The following is an 18,430-nucleotide window of genomic DNA, read 5'->3' as shown; positions in this document are numbered from 1 at the left end:
TGTATTTGGGAGCAGGTTCTAAACAGAGCCAAAGAAATGACATGGGAAGAAAATGACTATGATGTACCTTCCCAGTGTCCTCATGATTAGATCCATCAAACACTAAAGAAGCAGCAGCCAAATGCAAGTTGGCCAAAGGATAATCACTCAGAGGTAAAAGCAGGGAAATTGAGAAGAACACTGAGAAACAGTTTTGGTCTTTGGCCACTTACATTTCTGTGGTTTGGAGAGAACTCCTGCATCAGCTGTGGGGCTTGCCTTGCCTGAAGGCTGTGCTCTCACCAGTCCCCTAAAGCTGCCAGTGTTGGGCAGGGCAGCGCTGGTGCCAGGAAAGAAGGGAAGTGCCGTGTGGGCATCCTGCTGGCATGTCTGAGTGCCACGTGGCTGTGGTGAGGAGCACTCTGCTGCCTCTGGGTGTCTGTTGGGCAGGTCTGTGGTTCAGGGGAGTAACAACAGTTAAATTTATTTGGATCAGTTTTTATTACATAAGTGCTAGACTTGAATTTTTTTATGGAAAACACATAGCTCCTTTTCCTATGATCCACCAGCCCTTACAGTGGAGTGCAGAATGTCTCCTGGTTTAATGTAATATTCCAGAGGAGACAACACTTTCTGCTTTAGTCGTCTCTTAGTCTTCCTTGGGCATCTTAGCTTGATTATTGTGAATCTGCTGGAATTAGAAGTTTGCATGGTATCTTTATGTTGGTCAAAATCCTAGAATTCAAGGCACAGACACTTTTTAAAAGCTGTTAGACATTTTCAAATTATAATCCTTTCCTCTCTTTACAGAGTAGTGAAAGCATGTAGAAATTGTTTTGGTTTTTTCCTCATCATAATATCTAAGCATTAACTACAGTAAAGCCATTAATTATTCCTGATTTGAAATTGTATTTAAAAGCAGACAGTTGAGCAGACTGACCCCTAAAATGCATTTCCCTCTTTTTTGTAGTATTTCAGAGGTTTCCCCAGTGGATATATTATAATTTATGCATGTGTTCCTTGCGGGTTACATTTGGAACTGAAGAGTGTTGTGCACATTGTAAGGAGGCTTGCTGAAATTTTAGTGCTGTGGAGGTTGATCTTAAAAATTCTCCTGTCCAAGGTATTCATCCCAACATCCAGGTTAACAGAGTTACTCATTATTCATGTGTCCCTGTAAAATGCTGCCCACACTTGCAACAAAGTAGACACCCAATCTTCAGGACTGATTTCTGCATTCAATTAGGTTACATGATTAGAGGGATCTGTGCTTTTCACTGAGAAAAAGACATTCAGCAAATAAGAAAACATGGATTGCTTCACATATTGGGTAAGGTGCAGTTATATTTAAACATTTATACTGAGTATGCAGAATAAATTTCCATTTCCTGGAGATCATCTGAAAGTACCAGAGGAAATGTTTCTTGTGCATTGTATTATATATTGTATACAAAGTCTTTTAGATGCATTGAGTGCTTGTTGTCAGAACCTAAATTAGGGTGGCTGTATTTGAACAACTAGTTTCTGTTGAATGAGACAGGAGCTGGACAGAAGAAATTCCGTGTTCTTACAGCAAGGGCCAGCAGCCTGTGGCAGTCTGTCATCACACGGGGCTACCAACACGGGGCCCAACTCAGATGGCATGAGACACCACACCAGCAGTAGTGTTCAGTGTTCACAGTCCAGGGCACAGGCAGTCGAGACAGAGGATTTCACATGTCATTTCCTGGGTTATTTTGCAAAGAGAAAGGTAGTAAGATACCAAGGCTTTAAATCCTGCACTAGCAGTGCTGGCTTAGGGATTGCTTCTGTGCAACTTGGAAATCTCAGCTCACAGCTGGAGAAGGCAGTTACCTCTGGGCAGTAAGGATCCTGGGCCAGCCCTGCCTCATTCTTCTCCCTCCCCACCTCAACTGGGGCTTTCTTCTCCAGCACCAACTTGTACTCCCAGTGACACCCTGCTGCAGGAGCTTTCACCATCCTCACTTTGCCATGCTGCGCTATCTTCTCATTCTGCACCATCCTGAGCAATGCAGGTGTCAGCCAGAGCTGCCTGTGCTGGGTCAAGTGGAAGCAGGGACTGGCTGAAGGTGCCTCCATGTCCTCTGTGTGGGAAGGGCATATCCAGTTGGTGTGGGATCGTCCATGTCCCCACCTGCTGAGGCATGTGCAATACTCAGAGATGTGGCTCTGTAGAGCACAGGCAGCCCAAGACAATTTCTGAACCCTCCTGCTTCTCCCACAGTCACACTGGCTGTGCTGCTGTCAGGGCTTCCCACACCTCTTGCTCTGTCTGGAACTTCAGCCACCAACGTTTTAACACCTGACCTTTGGGTCAAGGGTTATATTTTGCAAGTTACCCTCAGTGTCAGACCACATTAGGGATTGCTTTACATCCGTTTTCTCTAAGCTGTGTTTTTCCTCCTTAAAGATTCCACAGTGATGGCTGCAGTTAATCATTCTGAGTGCCATGTGGCACTCGTGAGCTCTGAAACATACCTGCCATGGCCTATTGCACTGACTGGGGAGAGGAGAAATGAGGGACCAGTCACTTACACTGTCAAAAGGAAAGCAACAGTGCAAAGCCACGATTCAGCTGTTTGGCAGAACAGGCTCTGATGTGCTGTTCTTTTATGATCTGGCAGAACATTAGCCCTACATATAACACCTGAGGCTGGGGAATGGAATGGAATGCGTGTGTTTTTGCCAAACTTAACTTTGTCAGCCTTCAAAAAATCACTGTCTTCAGAGAGCTCTGAATTCTGCCAAACCAGCAAGCTTGAGTTGGCTAGAGAACACACTGCATGAGAAAATGGGATATTCCATCTCAGACTAATCTTATTTCCCCCATCTATATCGAACAATGGAAACATTCAGTGCAGAATTCTTCACCACGAAGAGCTCATGGAATAAGAAAGCATTGAGACTTTTTACTCATTTCCCTACCTGGAAGTTTTATGGGATAGTGTATAAGTTAAAGCTCCTCAGAGGCAGCTGTAGCTTATACTCTGGTATTTACGCAGAATTTTGTGCAACCATTTTCTACAGCATTCAGTAAAGTAAGTCAGGTAACCATGTATCACATGGTACATGCAGCACCTCAGGGAATTCGTGTAGAGACACACAGTGACCTCCACCAGGAGAGCTGTGTGTATGTGCTGGGTGATTTGGGAGTTTTCAATTGCATGTTTTCACCCAGATTTTCCTTCAGCAGATCTCCTGCTCTTTGTATTTAAAGTGCCTTAATTGCAGGTACAAGACTGAGAAGCAAGAGCTCTGGTTAGGTGGACAGTGGGCTCTGAAAGAGTCCCGTAACTCCCCAGCCAACATTTCATGCCCTCTCTTGAAGGCCAGTCCTGTGCTAATTCTGTGAACAATGAGCTGTGTGTTCACAGCATTGAAGTGTGCCTCACACACTTCTGTCTCCCCAGAGCAGTTGACCAAGAGATCTCTTGACATAGTAGGAATAACTCTGTGAAAAATGTATGGATATATGGTATTTCCCAATTACTATGGTAAAGTACCAGGAATTTTTTTTCACCTTCAACTTGCTTTGAATTGAGGTTTTATTTCTCTTGCCAAGAATTTTATCTCCAGAGCATATGGAGGCTAAAACACAGTTTTCAGCCTGCAAGTCAAAGGGTACCAGTATCAACACTGGGAAACAAACAGACCCAAGAGAAGGGCAGGGCTGGAGGAGCCGCAAACCCAGGGAAAAGCTCTGACATTTGCTGTGCTCTCAGAGCACTTCAGCTTCTCTGCCTCTGTTTTTGAAGAGCTTGGGCTGAAAGCTGCTGCCTGTGAGTGCACAGCAGCATCACTAATGATGTTCAGGACCATTGTGGTCAGCCTTTCTCTAAGAGCAAGAGAAATACCCTAAGTGCTTCTTTCTTCTTCCCAGTGCTGGTTGCCATTTCACATAATGGCAAATATCATCCTATCTATTAATCTCTAAATTATAAAGGAAGTTCTAAATTATAAAGGACTTCTTACCTTGTACAGTATGTAACTGGTCATGGTGAGAGTAACAGCTAATGTTTTCTTGTTCTGCACAAATCACTTTTAGTGTTTGGTATACAAAGTTCCAGGCTTCAGGGAATGCCAGGTTCACAGTGCCCCCTCTAGCCATTAATACTTCCTTCCAAAATTTATTATTCTTTAATCTTTCCCATAACATATGAATTAGAGTCCCTAGTGGAAATTCCTCATTTTCCTGCATATATCATTTCAGGTTTTGAAATTCTACAGTACTGCCATAAGTGTAAGATTAATATGCCACCCTTCTATTCCTTTGAGCAAGAACCGGAACTTCACATTGCCACAAACCTTTTTTTAACTGTTCTGAGTGAAATTTCCATTTTTATGGGGTTAGCAGTAAGTCTCTTGCTTTGGGGGACTGCTGCAATTTATGATCATGCTTTAGGGAAAACTAAAGCTTGCCCTCCCCATAGGTACTCACTGTTTTGTAAGTGAAGAAAGTAGCATATTGGGAGAGGAACATGAAAAATTCTGGAGCTTCAGAGGGCTTCCCTTAAGATTATTCATAAGCTGTCTGAGAAGGCAAAGCAGGGCACTGGAAAGGATTTTGTCAGTTGTTCCTTGCAAGGCAGTCTGAGCTGGTTGGATGCTTTTAAACTCTAAGCCAGTTCCTTTGGTGATCATCTGTTAGTGCTCTAAGAGAACCCTGTTAGTGCAAAACAATAGATAAAAAATAGTTTATGGTTATTTTCAAATGCTGAAATGTATCTACTTTGAAGTCTACTCCTGGAAATCTTAAGTATCTTAAGTGCATGCCACTTCAACTTGGCTTCTCTCTAGGTGCCTCTTTCAGGCTTTGTGGTTCCCTGTGCACTGACCATCCAGGCAGGAATCAAAGGAATTAAACCTTAAGCAACACTTAGAGAAATGTGTGTGCAGTTAGTGGAGTTAGGCTCTTGTATTTCATAGTCACCAAATGGGTGGGGTAGAAACTGCTCACTCCCAGAAGGGCTGAGCCTACAGTCACGCCTGTGAGGTTGAAGTTGTCTCTCATCATTAATGTGAAGATGTGTGAAGACATTGCTGACAGGTAAAGGAACACAGAACTGGAATGTTTTCCACTGTCTAAGCATGCAGTCCTTTCATAATGATCCCTTTCATAAGCAGATGGTGCTTCCTGTGACAGCAGTGATGTGTTCTGCCCTCTGCCGCCATTCCAGCAGCTTGGTTTCTAAAGTATTAGAAGTCTTTTCCTAATTCTCAGATTACATTTGTTGCCAGTTTATAACAGTTTGTTCTTGAATCCTTTTGCTTAATTTATTCTTGTCTTGATGGTTGTTTTGGTGGCAGCCATATTCTTCCTTAGCCTTTTTATTTTAGACTCAGCAGATGTTGCTGTTTCACAGAAGCAGACCCAAGTTCCTCTGAGTCTGCTTCAGGCTGACTGTAACGAGCCAACTCAGATGTGGATCTGCTGATCCATACTCATTGAGAACAAGGTTGGAAAGAGCACTGAGAATCCCCAGGCCATCCTGTGCCCACAGCCACGCTGACACAGAGCTGTGCATCTGTGCATCTGTGCATCCCAGCCATGCTCAAGTCAGCTCACAGTGCTCTTGCTGCATCATCTGCTCAAGTGAGGCCCAAAGCCCCCCATTTGTTGTCAGGATTTTGAGTTTCTGTCCCAGTAGCATCTGCTGATAATAGAGCTTGTTCCATATCCCAGATTTCTTTTTGCACAATGACTTCGACCACAGGTTGATTTCTTACTTAGAACCAGGCTGAAGCTGTTGCTCTGTTTTCTCTGCAAGCTGCCTTTACAGTTGCTCTCAAGATGGAATATCCATGTGCTCAGGCATCCATCCAGCCTCTACAGGGACTGGATGTGTATGTGAATTAACAGTGGTGTGAGTACTGCAGCTTGTGCTAATGTGGCAATCTGTTTTCAAACCAAAAGCAGGGGAAGTCTCCTGGAAAGTGCCAGCTGGCTACTCCTGGTTCCTGTTGAAACAGATGAAAGACCTGCCTCTTTAGAAACCTCCTAGTAAAGATTGTTTTCTGGAGGGAAGTTGGGGTAAGACATTACTCTGAGGACCCACTTCCTCAGTGGGAGGCTGCACAGCAGAAAAAATAACTTCCAGTTCAGAAAATTCAGCTTGGAGAGACAGAAGGCAGTACAACCAATAGCAATAAAAATATTAAATAAAACACTCTAATAATGAAATATTTCAAACAAAACCACCTTTTTAAGGCCTTTTCTTGTATGCAGGGGAGTTGCAGATCATTCACTGAAGGCACTGATGAAACAACTAAAAATCGCTGTTGAGGCATTATAGAGCTGAAAGAGATCTGCCTTGGGTAGAATGTCATTTATATGTTTCACCAAATTTATTAGGTTTTTATGGGGCCAAGAGAGAGAGATTGCGATGTTGTCTCTCAGGTCAGATGAGATTATATGGCACTGTACTCTAAATAGTTTATTACTCCCTGAACCATTGCAGTGTGTGTTTTGAGTCCTACAGGAAAAGAACAAGCAGATAACTTGGAAACCTTCATCAGACAAAATCCAGTGGGTTGTCAGACAGATCCTGACTGAGAACCACACGTTTTTTCAATAACAGGGATTTGGGCAGCAGGCAAAAGAGATGGGACTGCAGTGAACAGCCTTGCAGGAGTGGTTGGTTACAGTGCCAGGGGAGGTTGGGTTTATGTGAGATAGGTCAGAGTCTCAGCAGCCTTCCCAGTCAGATATTCCTTTCTGTGGAGTGAAAGCGCTGATCATGTTGGAGTCGGCCTCACTGTCCATTTGTGGTCTCTGCTGCCTCACCTCTTGGAGCTGTCAGCCCACACTGCTTGAGCAAACACTGCTCATGGATCACAGAGAACAGCCTGTTCTGCTCCTTCCTTCTCCTGCTCAGCAGAACTCAGCTGAATTCCTCCACAGTGCTGCTGTGGATCTCACTGCCTCCCATACTTCCACTTTGCAGGGAAGATTGTAGATCCATCCTTGTTTGCCACAGGTTTTCACATGGAGAAGAGCTGCCTCACTCTCCCCATTCTGCCTTCTCAGCTCACACCTTTTGGATCTTCATGACTAAATTTCCTGTCACCCAGATTTCCTTGGGGTCATTTGTATGGGTGGACGTGGCACAGAGGGACATGGCTTAGTGGTGGGCTTGGCAGTGTTAGGTTTACTGGTGGACTCAATCTTAAAGGCTAAGAGGATCCCAGTCACCATCCACAGACATTTTCCTAAGATTGCTGTTTTCATGGGGATTAAGAGGGAAATGCTTTTCCTTTCTACTTACTGCCAGTTTTTTAGTTTGATATAAATACTATATGGGCATCCTTATAGCTAAAGATGCAAAGTCTGTCTTCTGGAAAAGGAAGTGGAAGTTAACATTTCTGTATATTGGAGGAGATGGATTTATTTCTAGGAAAGGAGAAAAATTAAATCTGGGTCCTGAAAATTGCAAGGTGATAGAAATAAATTTTTTTTTTTAAGTTTCTAAAAACCCCATGGAAATTTTGAAGAATTAAGTATTTCTTAAGACAACTCCCTTTCTGCAGCTGAAAACACTGTGTAGAATGTAAATAATACAAGTGCTCTGCCCCTCTTGTAAAAGCTGCTCTTCCCTGCTTGCTCCTACAAACTTCCCATGTGCCACAAGCCGATCCTGATCCCATGGGATTCCCACTCCAAGCAGGGACTTAATCTTGGAATCCCCACAAGCACTTCAGCAGTGTTCTGTGTTACTGTGCACAACTGTGGCTTTGTGGGTACATTTTATATGCACACATAGGTGCTTTCAGTTGTGTATTTGTTGCACTCTTTGGAACTCCTTTTTTTTCAGCAATGTAGAATATAATGGGAGGTAACTGGAATTGTTTATAACCTTCAATGCCCAAAGCAGCTGAGACTCCCATATGACTCAGATGAGTTTGTTAATTGTCAGTTTGCTTTAATGTAATGATTCAGAAACGTAATCTGTTGTTGAAGTATTTATTCTGCTACTGTTATTTCATTACTCTTTATTGGTTTTTATTCATAAGAAACTACTCATGGTTAAATATATGTGTTTTATATTTACATACACATGCACATATGGATATATTTCTACATATATATTTAATTTATAGCTAAAAGATAAGCAGTGGTAAGCAATGACATTAATAAGGCCATCACAGAAGAGCATTAAAGTAGGCAGCTGGGAGCTCCCCCAGTCTTGTGTGCAAGTGGCCACACACAGGGCCAGGCCAGTCCAGAATTCTCCTCACAGCTCAAAAGGAGCAGGGGCAGTGCATTATTGGAGTTCCTCTGCAGGTGTTTGGCATTGTCCACTGCTGACATAAAGAGCAGCCTGGTTCTCCTTGCTAACTTGAACACAATGGATGGGTTTGGGAACAGTGCCCTGGTACATTCTGTCAGCTGTCAGACAGGTGGCAGGGCAGCAAATGTGTGCAGTCCTAAAGAAGCCTTGATTTGAGCCTTGTCTTTAAGACATGAAAAGAGAGTGAGTAACTTTTCCAGCTGTTTTCTGTCTTTGATGCAAAGTGTCTTGGCATTTGGAGAGACTGTACTGGGAGCACCCAGTTTGTGGCTTTTGCCAGGTGACGAGGAGGGTGACCCTCGTCCAGCCAGGGTGCTGTGCTGTTTTCCTCGTTTGTCTGCTTAGAACTGAACTCCAAGTTCAAGATGCTGAAAATGCCCTACCAGAAGTACAGCTACACAGGTATCCTCTGAAGGTTCCATGCCTGAACCAGAACCTGTGTCTGTACGGCTGGCAGGTTTGGTGGCACTGAGAGTATCAATTATGCATGATTGAAATGAAGTGTATTTTAGTAGCAGATAGCTGAAAAGCCTTGCAATGTATTCCTAATTCAGCGGCATCGCCTTGAGCTACTCTGAGGCTTCTTTTTTAAACTCAGACATTAGCACAAAGCACACCTCTGACTGCAGGCATTTAAAGATCAACAAGGGCCGAAAAAGCTTTTAAGATCCAATGAAACCAGGAAAACAACCACGTTGCCTTTCAGTGTCAGGTTAGATTGCCTTCTTATGAGTGCAGCTATTTCAGGTACAGAGTGCTTGGTGGTTTGGGTTTTGTTGTGTGAGGAAAGTGTTCCCCAGAAAACATCTGTTTCTTTCACCTGCAAACCGCAATGTGCTGTGATGAGGCAGGACTGTAGCCACAGAGGCCCAGGGGGACGAAGGAAATCTGGCTCAAAGGGATGAGCATGGGTTTCTGAAACATGGTATCAAAAAGAGCACTTAAAAGGAGAGAATGCTTTTAGAGCACAGATACACCGCAAACTGGGCAGGTCAGGTTGCTTGGAAGCCTGACATTCTCGAGGCCTGCCGATACTGTTTCTTAGCAGCAGTGTTTGCCTTCTGCTCAGAACAAGAGAATTTAATCTTCTTTTTCCACAACAGTGAAATGTTCAGCTTTTCCATAAGATAATAGTAAATTCCCTTGTCATCTGCAGCATCTAAAATCTATCCATGCAGTAGAGCTGTTGCTTTCCCTTCTGTGGTCACATCTTCATTTTTAACTTGCTGTTGTTGAAGTTCAGGTGTAGCTCTCCTGCATGTACTACAAGTTAAGTACTACACCCTTGATTTGTAGAACACTTTATAGTAGGTTTTAAGCCAACAAATAGTGTAATGTTAACATTTTGCTGTATATTTATATGCATGTGTTACATACACCAAAATAACTCTTCATTCATTTGAAATGGAAAAAAAAAGACATCTTAGAAGGTAGGGAATTACACATTAAAATCATACGTGGTGTCTCCCTTTCTTCTGTGGGGAAGGAGGTGACTTGGGGATGTCAGTGTACAGTAGGAATAAGTCTGCCTGTGCTGGTGCCCTTGGTTCAGCCTGTCAGGATAAATACAAGGTTTTTTCTGTGTGCCCTGTGTAGGAGGGGAGGGCCCTGCTGACCAGGGAAAGGCCAGTGTTATGTTTGTCTCTACAGCAGCAAGGGGACAGGCCTGGGGAACTGGCCAGCCCCGCATCAGCCTCTGAAAAGATCACAGAGCACCTTTCCTTTGGAGCCCAAAATGCCTCATCTCCAGGCTGGTGCGCTAAAGGACTGTGACAAAGGATAATCCAATCCCTGTGTTGGCTGCAGCCACAGCGTGGATGGGGGTATAATGCATTGTGGCCTAAAAATCCAGAGCAGGTGGCTCTGGGCATGCAGGGAGAGGAAGGCCTGCCATGGGGTGGGATTCAGCCATTTAATTAAATAAATGGTCTTCTAAGGGCTGCCTTTTTGATCTTTCAGAGGATGACATGAATAATTACATCAGTCGATACTACAATGAGCCCAGCAGTGGTAAGTGTTGCTTGAAAACACAAACATGAGTGGTATTTTTGCATTGCATTGTGTGCTGTAAACCAGACAACACTGAGCAGTGGTGTAGATCTGTCCTGGAAGTGAAACCCACCACAGAGTCTCTGGGTTTGGTCTATGGAAGGGTGTGCTAACAGTAATTCTTCTGAAAGTTGAAGGGCCCCAAGTTTGCTCTTGCTGATGGCACTCAAGATGGTTTGGAGATGTGGGAGAGGTTAATTCCCTGTAGCTGGGTTGTCCAGCCCACAGAGCAGTTCAAATGGATCTGAAAATGAACAGCACGGACAAAACAAATGAAGAGAAAAAAAGTGGGGAGACAGCTTAGCCCAGCACCACGCTGGGAACCTTTCAGAAAGGTTAAACTGAATGGTGGGAAACCTCAGCAGCAGGGCTGTGACCTGAGGGCAGCCTTCAAATGGATGTTCCTGGCAGGCGTCCTGCTTAGCACAGGGGATTCCTGCCTGTGCTGGGGGCTCTGCCCAGCCCTGCTGTGCAGCACTGGGGGCTCTGCCCATGGTGGGGGCTCTGCACAGGCCCAGTCCAGCCCAGCATGGGCTGGCCATGCTCTGGCTGCTAGCACAGCAGGGCCAGAGGAGGCTGAGCGAGACATATTAAGGTATGTGTGATTTAGTGTAAACATACAGATATATAGATATAAAGACGTGTGAAAGGCTGTGTCTGTGTACATACCCAGATATTTTATTAAAATGCATATATTAAATATATAAAATATATTATGGAGTGTGAGAGGAGAGATGGTCAGAATATATGTGTATGTATTATAGAAATACATGTGTATGTGTTATAGGAATGAAAATATGTATCTCTGTATAATGTATTAAATATATTTATAATCCTGTATATACATCCACACACATGGAAATAGATTTATATGTAGCCAGAGCTACATAAAACAGAAGAGTTGTGTGTGTGAGTGTCTGGTTGTAAATCCAGCTGGGATCCAGGAGGATCCAGGCAGGCTGGAGAGGTGGGCTCCTGAATTCGCCCGGAGGTCAGCAGGGCCAGGGGAAGGTCCTGGTTCTGTGTCTGGGCACTCCCCAGCACAACACCGGACTGGGACCAAGGGATCAAGAGCAGCCCTGAGGACAAGGACCTGGAGCTCGCCGTGACCTGGCCACGCTTGCCTGCCCTGCTCAGGTGAGCCCCACCTGCAGAGCTTCCCCAGCTCCAGCTGATGTCAGCAGAACGTGGAGCTGCTGCAGCAAGTCCAGAGGAGGCCATGGAGCTGCCTGAGGGCTGGAGCTGCTCTGCTCTGGGGCCAGGCTGGGAGAGCTGCTGGGCTGAGGCCAGGCACAGCCTGCACAGAGAGGCCGGGACTGGTCCATCCCTGGCAGTGCCCAAGGCCAGGCTGGATGGGGCTGGAGCACCCTGGGATAATGGAAGGTGTCATGGCAGGGGTGGGACTGGATGGGCTGGAAGGTCCCTCCCAAGCCAAACCATTTTGTGACTCTAGGAATACATGGATATTGTACTGTGTATATGTACATTGTGTCATATATGTATGGGGGGAGATACATATGCTTGGTAAAGACAGCTTCTGTATATCCGTTTATAGATTAGTATATGTGCATATGAATACATCTACAATATGTTCCTATATATTTAAAAATCTGAAAAGGCATTTGTACATGTTTGTGTCTATACATATATATTTTATATGCACTATAAAAATATGTGTGTGTGCATATATAGCTGTAATGTATTATGTATCTATAGCCATATCCATGCATAGAGAAATAAATACTTTATAAAGATAGGACTATGTATCTATACATAGTCTGTATAAAGATACATAAAGTGAGGCATATATGTGTGTATATATATGTCTATCCCATATATATAGGGATATATACATACACATTTACTTATATATAGATATGCGTGAGAGAAAGTATATTCATATTTTATATTTCTTAGGCAATATAGATCAAGGGTGTGTGAATGGCTATATATATGTATTTAATATGTATCATATGTATGACATATAACATGGATATATCTGTGTGTGTATCGTGTATAGGTATTATATTAGATCCCTATATACAAATTCCCCACACAGACACATACAGAGGGAAAAAAGTATGTCTATATATTTTATTTTAAAACATAATTACATATATTTTAGAAGTGTGTATGACTGTCTGCATATACGTATCTTTTAAATCTGTATTATGCATGTTATTGTGTGTATTTTTATATATAAAAGATATACTTGTTTTATATGAATATATAGGTATATCCTATATCTGTGTGTGTATAAATAAGGCTGTTTATGCATATATATGCAGACATACAAAGACAGGTAAAGATCTGTGTATTACATTGGTATTTTATACATGTATAAATATATGTAAAGATATATATATATAGGGAGAGATATATGTGGGTAGGTATGTGAGAGCCACTTTAAATACATGTATTTAATATTTTATTTTATTATTTATATTTTATATATTAGAAAAAATTGTGTATAGACAGATGTATTATATATAGAATATGTGTACATATGTAGATATATTATGAAGGGGAAATGTAGATATATGCATAGAGACATTCCCTCTATAAATATGGATGTGTATATATAAAGCTGTGTATATGGGTATATAAAATCTCTATGTGTGTGTGAGAGAGAAAGCCTCATATGGATACATATCCATAGACAAATGAATTATACAGAGAGCTGTTTTAAAAATGTACACACATGCACACAGAGGTATACAGTATTGGTTTTATTTGTGTCTGTCTCTCTATATACATCCCCAAGCTATACAGGTCTATATATATAAAGATGTATGGATCTATACATAGGTGTAGGTAAAAAGGAGGGAAAGGTGTGAGGGACCATGTCTGTGCATATACATGTATAGATAATGAGTGTGTGTGTTTACATACAGCAGTGATGTATTTCATATGTATATCCCTGTATATATATTCCACATGTGTCTACAAAGAGACTCATATATATATATGTGTAAGCATTAGAGCTATATACATTGTATACTATAGATGGGGCAGATATATATACATATTCCCCCATCTACATGGATAAATGTAGATACAAAAGAGGGGGGACACCCTGTATATATACCTATGTATTCTATAGAGAGCGAGCGAGCGTGTGTGTGTGTGTGTAGCGACAGAGAGATACATACACAGGTATATGGTACTGTTTAGATGTATATCCCTGTAATATATATTGAGAGACATTAAAAGGGGGGGGTGTACATACAATTTTGTGTGTATAATTGATGTCATGTATTATGTATTATATATGTATATCCGTATATATGCAGTCCCTGTGTATATAGAGACAAATTTGTACATGTGCGGTATATATGTGTGTGTATGTATGTATGTATATATATATATGTGGGGGGGGGGGGGGTGTTCTATTTAAGGACAGCAGACTGTATTTAAAGGGAGTATTGTGTGTTCCGTGTATCAAATGTCCATATGTCTGTATGCTGTATTTTACAGGGGACTCTTCATATATACACACACTGCCTGTATCACTATAGAATGTGTATGATGTGTGTGAGAGACTGTGTGTGTGTGTGTATGTATGTATATATGGTGAGCAGGTATATAGAGGCATATCCTATTTACTTACAGATGTGTATGTGTGTGTATATATATATATATATATACACACACATCCCTTGATAATAGCCCCCATTATACAGACAGTGATAAAGATATATGTGAGTTTTCAAGTAAAGGTACAATTTAATTTGTATTTTTTTAATATATATTTATACATATATATTATGTACATGCATCTTATAAATATATATAGAGAGAGGTGGGATCTTTTTTATTTAGTAATAATTACATATATTTAAGGGGTGGGCTATGTACTATAGTGAATATATGTGTGTGTGTGTATACATATATATATGTGTGTGTGTGTGTGTGTGTAAAATACTCTGTATGGAGCTCACGTATGCACATATTGCCCATATCTGTAGGGAGAAATCTAAAGATTATGTGTATGTAAAAGAGAGAGGGGAAGAGAGACTATATTTATACAGCTATGTATTCTATAGAGTATGTATGTGCATGTATATACAGGTGTACAGCACTATTTGTACATTTCTCTCTATATATCCCCTTAATACACATGAAGATCTCTAGAAAGGTGTATGTATGTGTATACACACACACATCTCATTGTCTATGGATAATACCTATTACATATAACATGCATGTGTCTCTGGGTGTGCTTGGGTGTATAGGTATAATGTATATCCCGATATATATGTTGTCCGTGTACATACACACGGTGACAAGTCCGTGCATTTATACAGAAAGGTAAGGCTGTGCATGTGCAAGTGATACTTGTATGGAATCAAAGAGGGGACTATGCAGTGTATTTATAAAATGCCTGCATATTCATAGGTACAGTGTATTATTATGGGGGGACCGTATACTACAGTGTGTGTGTGCATGTATATGTAATGTGTTATATAGACACACACGTACTCCTCATATCTATATGGAGAAATCTATGCAGATTTAGGTTATATATGTATTTAAATTGGGGCAGCTGCATATATATATAGGTGCACATTGTATTATACACAGATGTATATCCCTATATATACATCCCCATAATAAACTTTGCTATCTATAAAAAGTTGTATGTATATATTGTAAAACATGGATGAAGGTTGGGGGTGTCATGTATAGATATAGTGTTATATATGTATTATTTGATACACATTATATATATATATCCCTGTATATACATTCCAGATTTATATACACACACCAGAAGACATAAGTATTCATACACAAAGGTAAGCATACCTGTATGTAAGTGCATACATTCTATTCAAAGAGGGACAATTATGTTTTCAAAGGTGGGAGGACAACAACTATGTCCTATAGATAGTACATGTATATGTTTTGATATATCTATGCACACATGTACACATACACACACAGATATGTATGTAGAAAATGTCTGTATCGTATGTATAGGTCTAGTGTATTACATATGGGGCTTGTATGTATGTATATGCACAGAGACAGCTCTTCCCCATATCTCTATGGTTAAATCTATATATAAAGATTAGGTATGTATAAAATTAGGTGGGTGAGAGACTGTGTAGATACACCTATGTATTATATATGTGTGTGTCTGTAAAGGTATAGAGAGAGGTACGTGGTATTATATATTTTTATATATATATCTCTCTATAGATCCCCATAATGTACTGGGAAAGCTATAAAAAGGGTACATGTATATATGTGTGTATATATATATATATATATATTACATAGATGTATATATACATTAAAAGACTATAAGGGGGGAGGGGATGTTCATGTATAGGTAAAATGTATTCTGCACATCCCTATAACTATGTTTGGAAGCTATACACACACACTGAGAAATCTATGTATTTATATATAAAGGTAAGTACATGTGTGTGAAAGCACAGGTGTGTTCTATTTATAGATAATAATTATATGTATTTAAAGGTGAGATGTATTAATAGTCTCTATATCCTGTGTTATGTAGAATCTCCATGTAGTTTAAGTCTAAAGATGTGTATATAAATAGCTATGTAGGTGTGTTCATGTATAGGTAGGTATCATCTCTTACATATATATCTATCCAATAAATACATATACACATACAGAGAAATATGTATGCATTTCTACAGAAAGGTAAAGGCGTTGTATATATTTTATGTAATGGTAGGTAACTATGTCTTTCAAGGGGGCACTGTATCTTGTGTGTGTATAACAGAAGGTCTGTGTATAATGTATTCTATATGGGCCTCATACAGACAGTTCCTCATCTCTATATATAAAGATCATGTGTACATAAAAGGGGGGGGAGGAGAGACTGCATCTCTACGCTGGTATTTATGTAATAAATGTGTGTGCTCATGTATGTATATTCAGGTATGTGGCATTATGTATAGCTGTGTATCCCTGCCTTAACATCCCCAGTGTATATAGAAGGAGATAGATAAAAGGCATATGTGCATAATTTAAAGATGTCTCGATAGGGTGGGGGTTGTTAATGTGTAGGTAAGTGTGTATCTATTTATGTATATCCCTATGGGTATATACACACACATACAGAAAAATGAGTACAATATGGGGGATTGTATGCTGTTGTAGCAGTACCTAATTCCAGATATTTAAAGGGAGGGAATATGGCCTATAGGTACTTATTGCCTGTCCATGTACACAGGCACAATGCATACATACATACCCCTTTAGCTATATGACTAAACCTCTAGGTGTTCATGTTTGGGTGTGACTGTATATACACACACATATTTAGGCATACAGTGTAAGTTACAGCTGTGTATCCCTCTACAGCTGCTCCCCCTTGAACAAACAGAGATAGGCATAGAGAAGGCTGTTCCTGTTACTGTATACATAAATATATGAATGCATTAAAGGGGAACTGTGTAGTGTAGTGTGTGTGTGTGTCTCAAATGGCTTTGTGTACATAGATACAGGTACAAAGCATTACACATGAACTTGCTATGGCTCTCTATACACCTCTCTAGCCACTCACCACTGTCCCTGCCCGCATGGGCTCTCAGCTGCTCTGTGCTCTGTCCCTGCAGACAGCGGAGTCCCTGAGGCCGCCATCTGCGTCGTGACCACGGCCGCCATTGACGTGCACCAGCCCAACATCTCCTCGGAGCTGTTCACAGTGGAGGTGCCACTGCGCCTGGGCAGCACCGGGACCTCTGCCAGCATCACGTCAGGCAGCGCCTCACGCTCCACCGTCAGCTCGGGTACACGGGGCTGCAGCGAGAGCAGCCAGACCCTGGGCTCGTCCCCAGACTGCAGCACGGCCTGTGAGGAGCCGGCCGAGGCCGGCGCAGGACCACAGCCAGAGCTGGTGCCCACCCGGCAGCGCGTGGCCCACGCTGTGGTGCAGGAGCTGCTCTCGTCCCTGTCAGAAGAAGCCTGCTTGGCGCAGAAGGGGCTGGATCCTGTCAACCTGAAGCTGCCCAGCCCAGCAGGCTCAGTGGGGACCAGCCCCGACCTGGGCCACCGGCTCAGTGTCTACAACCGCAGGAACCAGGAGAGTCTTGATGTCTTCCAGCTCAAGCCACTCCTCGACTGCCCCCAGGGTGCCCCAATGATTGAGGAGAAATATGGGGCCCTGGGGCCCCCAGAGCCACAGCTGGGCAGGGTTCCTGAGGCATAGGGCCAGCCTGGGGGATAGGGACTCCTGTGGGGAACACACTCTCCATGCTGGCCCACGAGGTTACCACAGGTGAGGTGGCAGTGCTGAAGGCAACCTGCGGCATCTCCTGCAATGGCCACCAGCCCAGGGCAAGGCCAGCGGCACCTCTGCTCGCCAGTGTCTGTGGAACGTGACCTCCTGCCCTGCCACCAGCTCTGGGCCAACTGGGACCTACAGTGGCCATCTGGGAACAATGGACCTTCCAGCAGTTTTAGGCCAATATGGACCCACAGTGCCTGGAGAGACAAACAGACTGTGCCGGCAACACTATGAACCTTTCACCAGTCCAGGGCCAGCAGAGCCCCATAGTGCCCAGGGGCAGGACAGAGCTGCTGGACAGCTTGGGCCCAGCCTGGCTCCCCAGTCAGACCCCCAGCCTGACCCTACCCAGGGGCTGAGCACAGCTGGGAGGGGTGTGGAGATGGGAATAAAAATTGACAGACACATACTGCCTCCTGCCTTGTATTGCTCTTGCCTTCTTCTCTTACCTGTCTTCCCTGTCTTGCTTTCTTCCACCCCACCACTCCACGTGCCATGCAGTTGACCACCAAAAAAAAACCCCAACAAAACCAAAAAACAACCATCCCAACACCACAGTGACCAACCCCACCTCTTTCCAGTAAAATCCTTTATTTGCCCTTACTCCACAGCGCCAGGTCCCATCACCAGCACTCACTTCTTCTTCAGGAGCTCCGTCATCTCTGGCACCGCCTGCAAACACGAGTGCCAGGGTAGTGCATGTTCCCCTCTGACCCCCTCAAACTCACCCCTGTGCAGTTTCCAGCCCTGCAATTATACTGCCCACCCTCCCACACCACTCCAGGGGCTGTGGGTCACCCCAGCTCACAGCACTCCCCACTTCTCT

At 42.7% G+C, this 18,430-nt stretch overlaps 2 protein-coding genes across 10 annotated transcripts in view; one reads left to right on the top strand and one right to left on the bottom strand.

Annotated features, from left to right (window-relative positions):
* Positions 1-18,018, top strand: part of TMEM266 (transmembrane protein 266) — a 58,850-nt gene extending 40,832 nt beyond the window's left edge. For 3 of the 6 annotated variants that reach the window (XM_008641955.2, XM_017745160.1, XM_017745159.1), the window contains 2 exons: positions 10,248-10,298; positions 16,934-18,016. In XM_008641955.2, coding sequence (XP_008640177.2) covers positions 10,248-10,298; positions 16,934-17,526 — 644 coding nt within the window. In that variant the 3' untranslated portion in view covers positions 17,527-18,016. Of the gene's footprint in view, positions 1-10,247; positions 10,299-15,092; positions 15,734-16,933 lie in introns of those variants that run through there. The other 3 variants (XM_017745163.1, XM_017745162.1, XM_017745161.1) reach the window with 2 other exon arrangements.
* ETFA (electron transfer flavoprotein alpha subunit) overlaps positions 1,304-18,430 on the bottom strand; it is a 40,710-nt gene continuing 23,583 nt past the window's right edge. The window contains exons 11-12 of one of the 4 annotated variants that reach the window (XR_001865495.1): positions 4,439-4,663; positions 1,304-2,134 (exon numbers count right to left, since the gene is read on the bottom strand). Coding sequence is in view for 2 of the 4 variants with exons in the window: in XM_017745164.1 (XP_017600653.1) it covers positions 4,610-4,663 (54 nt within the window). In the remaining 2 variants the exon portion in view is untranslated. Of the gene's footprint in view, positions 2,135-3,527; positions 4,664-18,173; positions 18,277-18,430 lie in introns of those variants that run through there. The other 3 variants (XR_001865496.1, XM_017745164.1, XM_017745166.1) reach the window with 3 other exon arrangements.

The sequence above is a fragment of the Corvus brachyrhynchos genome, unplaced genomic scaffold (assembly GCF_000691975.1).
Source record: "Corvus brachyrhynchos isolate BGI_N302 unplaced genomic scaffold, ASM69197v1 scaffold309, whole genome shotgun sequence".
NCBI lineage: Eukaryota > Metazoa > Chordata > Aves > Passeriformes > Corvidae > Corvus > Corvus brachyrhynchos.
The sequence above is the reverse complement of the archived record's forward strand: the minus strand, read 5'-3'. Positions and strand labels throughout refer to the sequence as shown.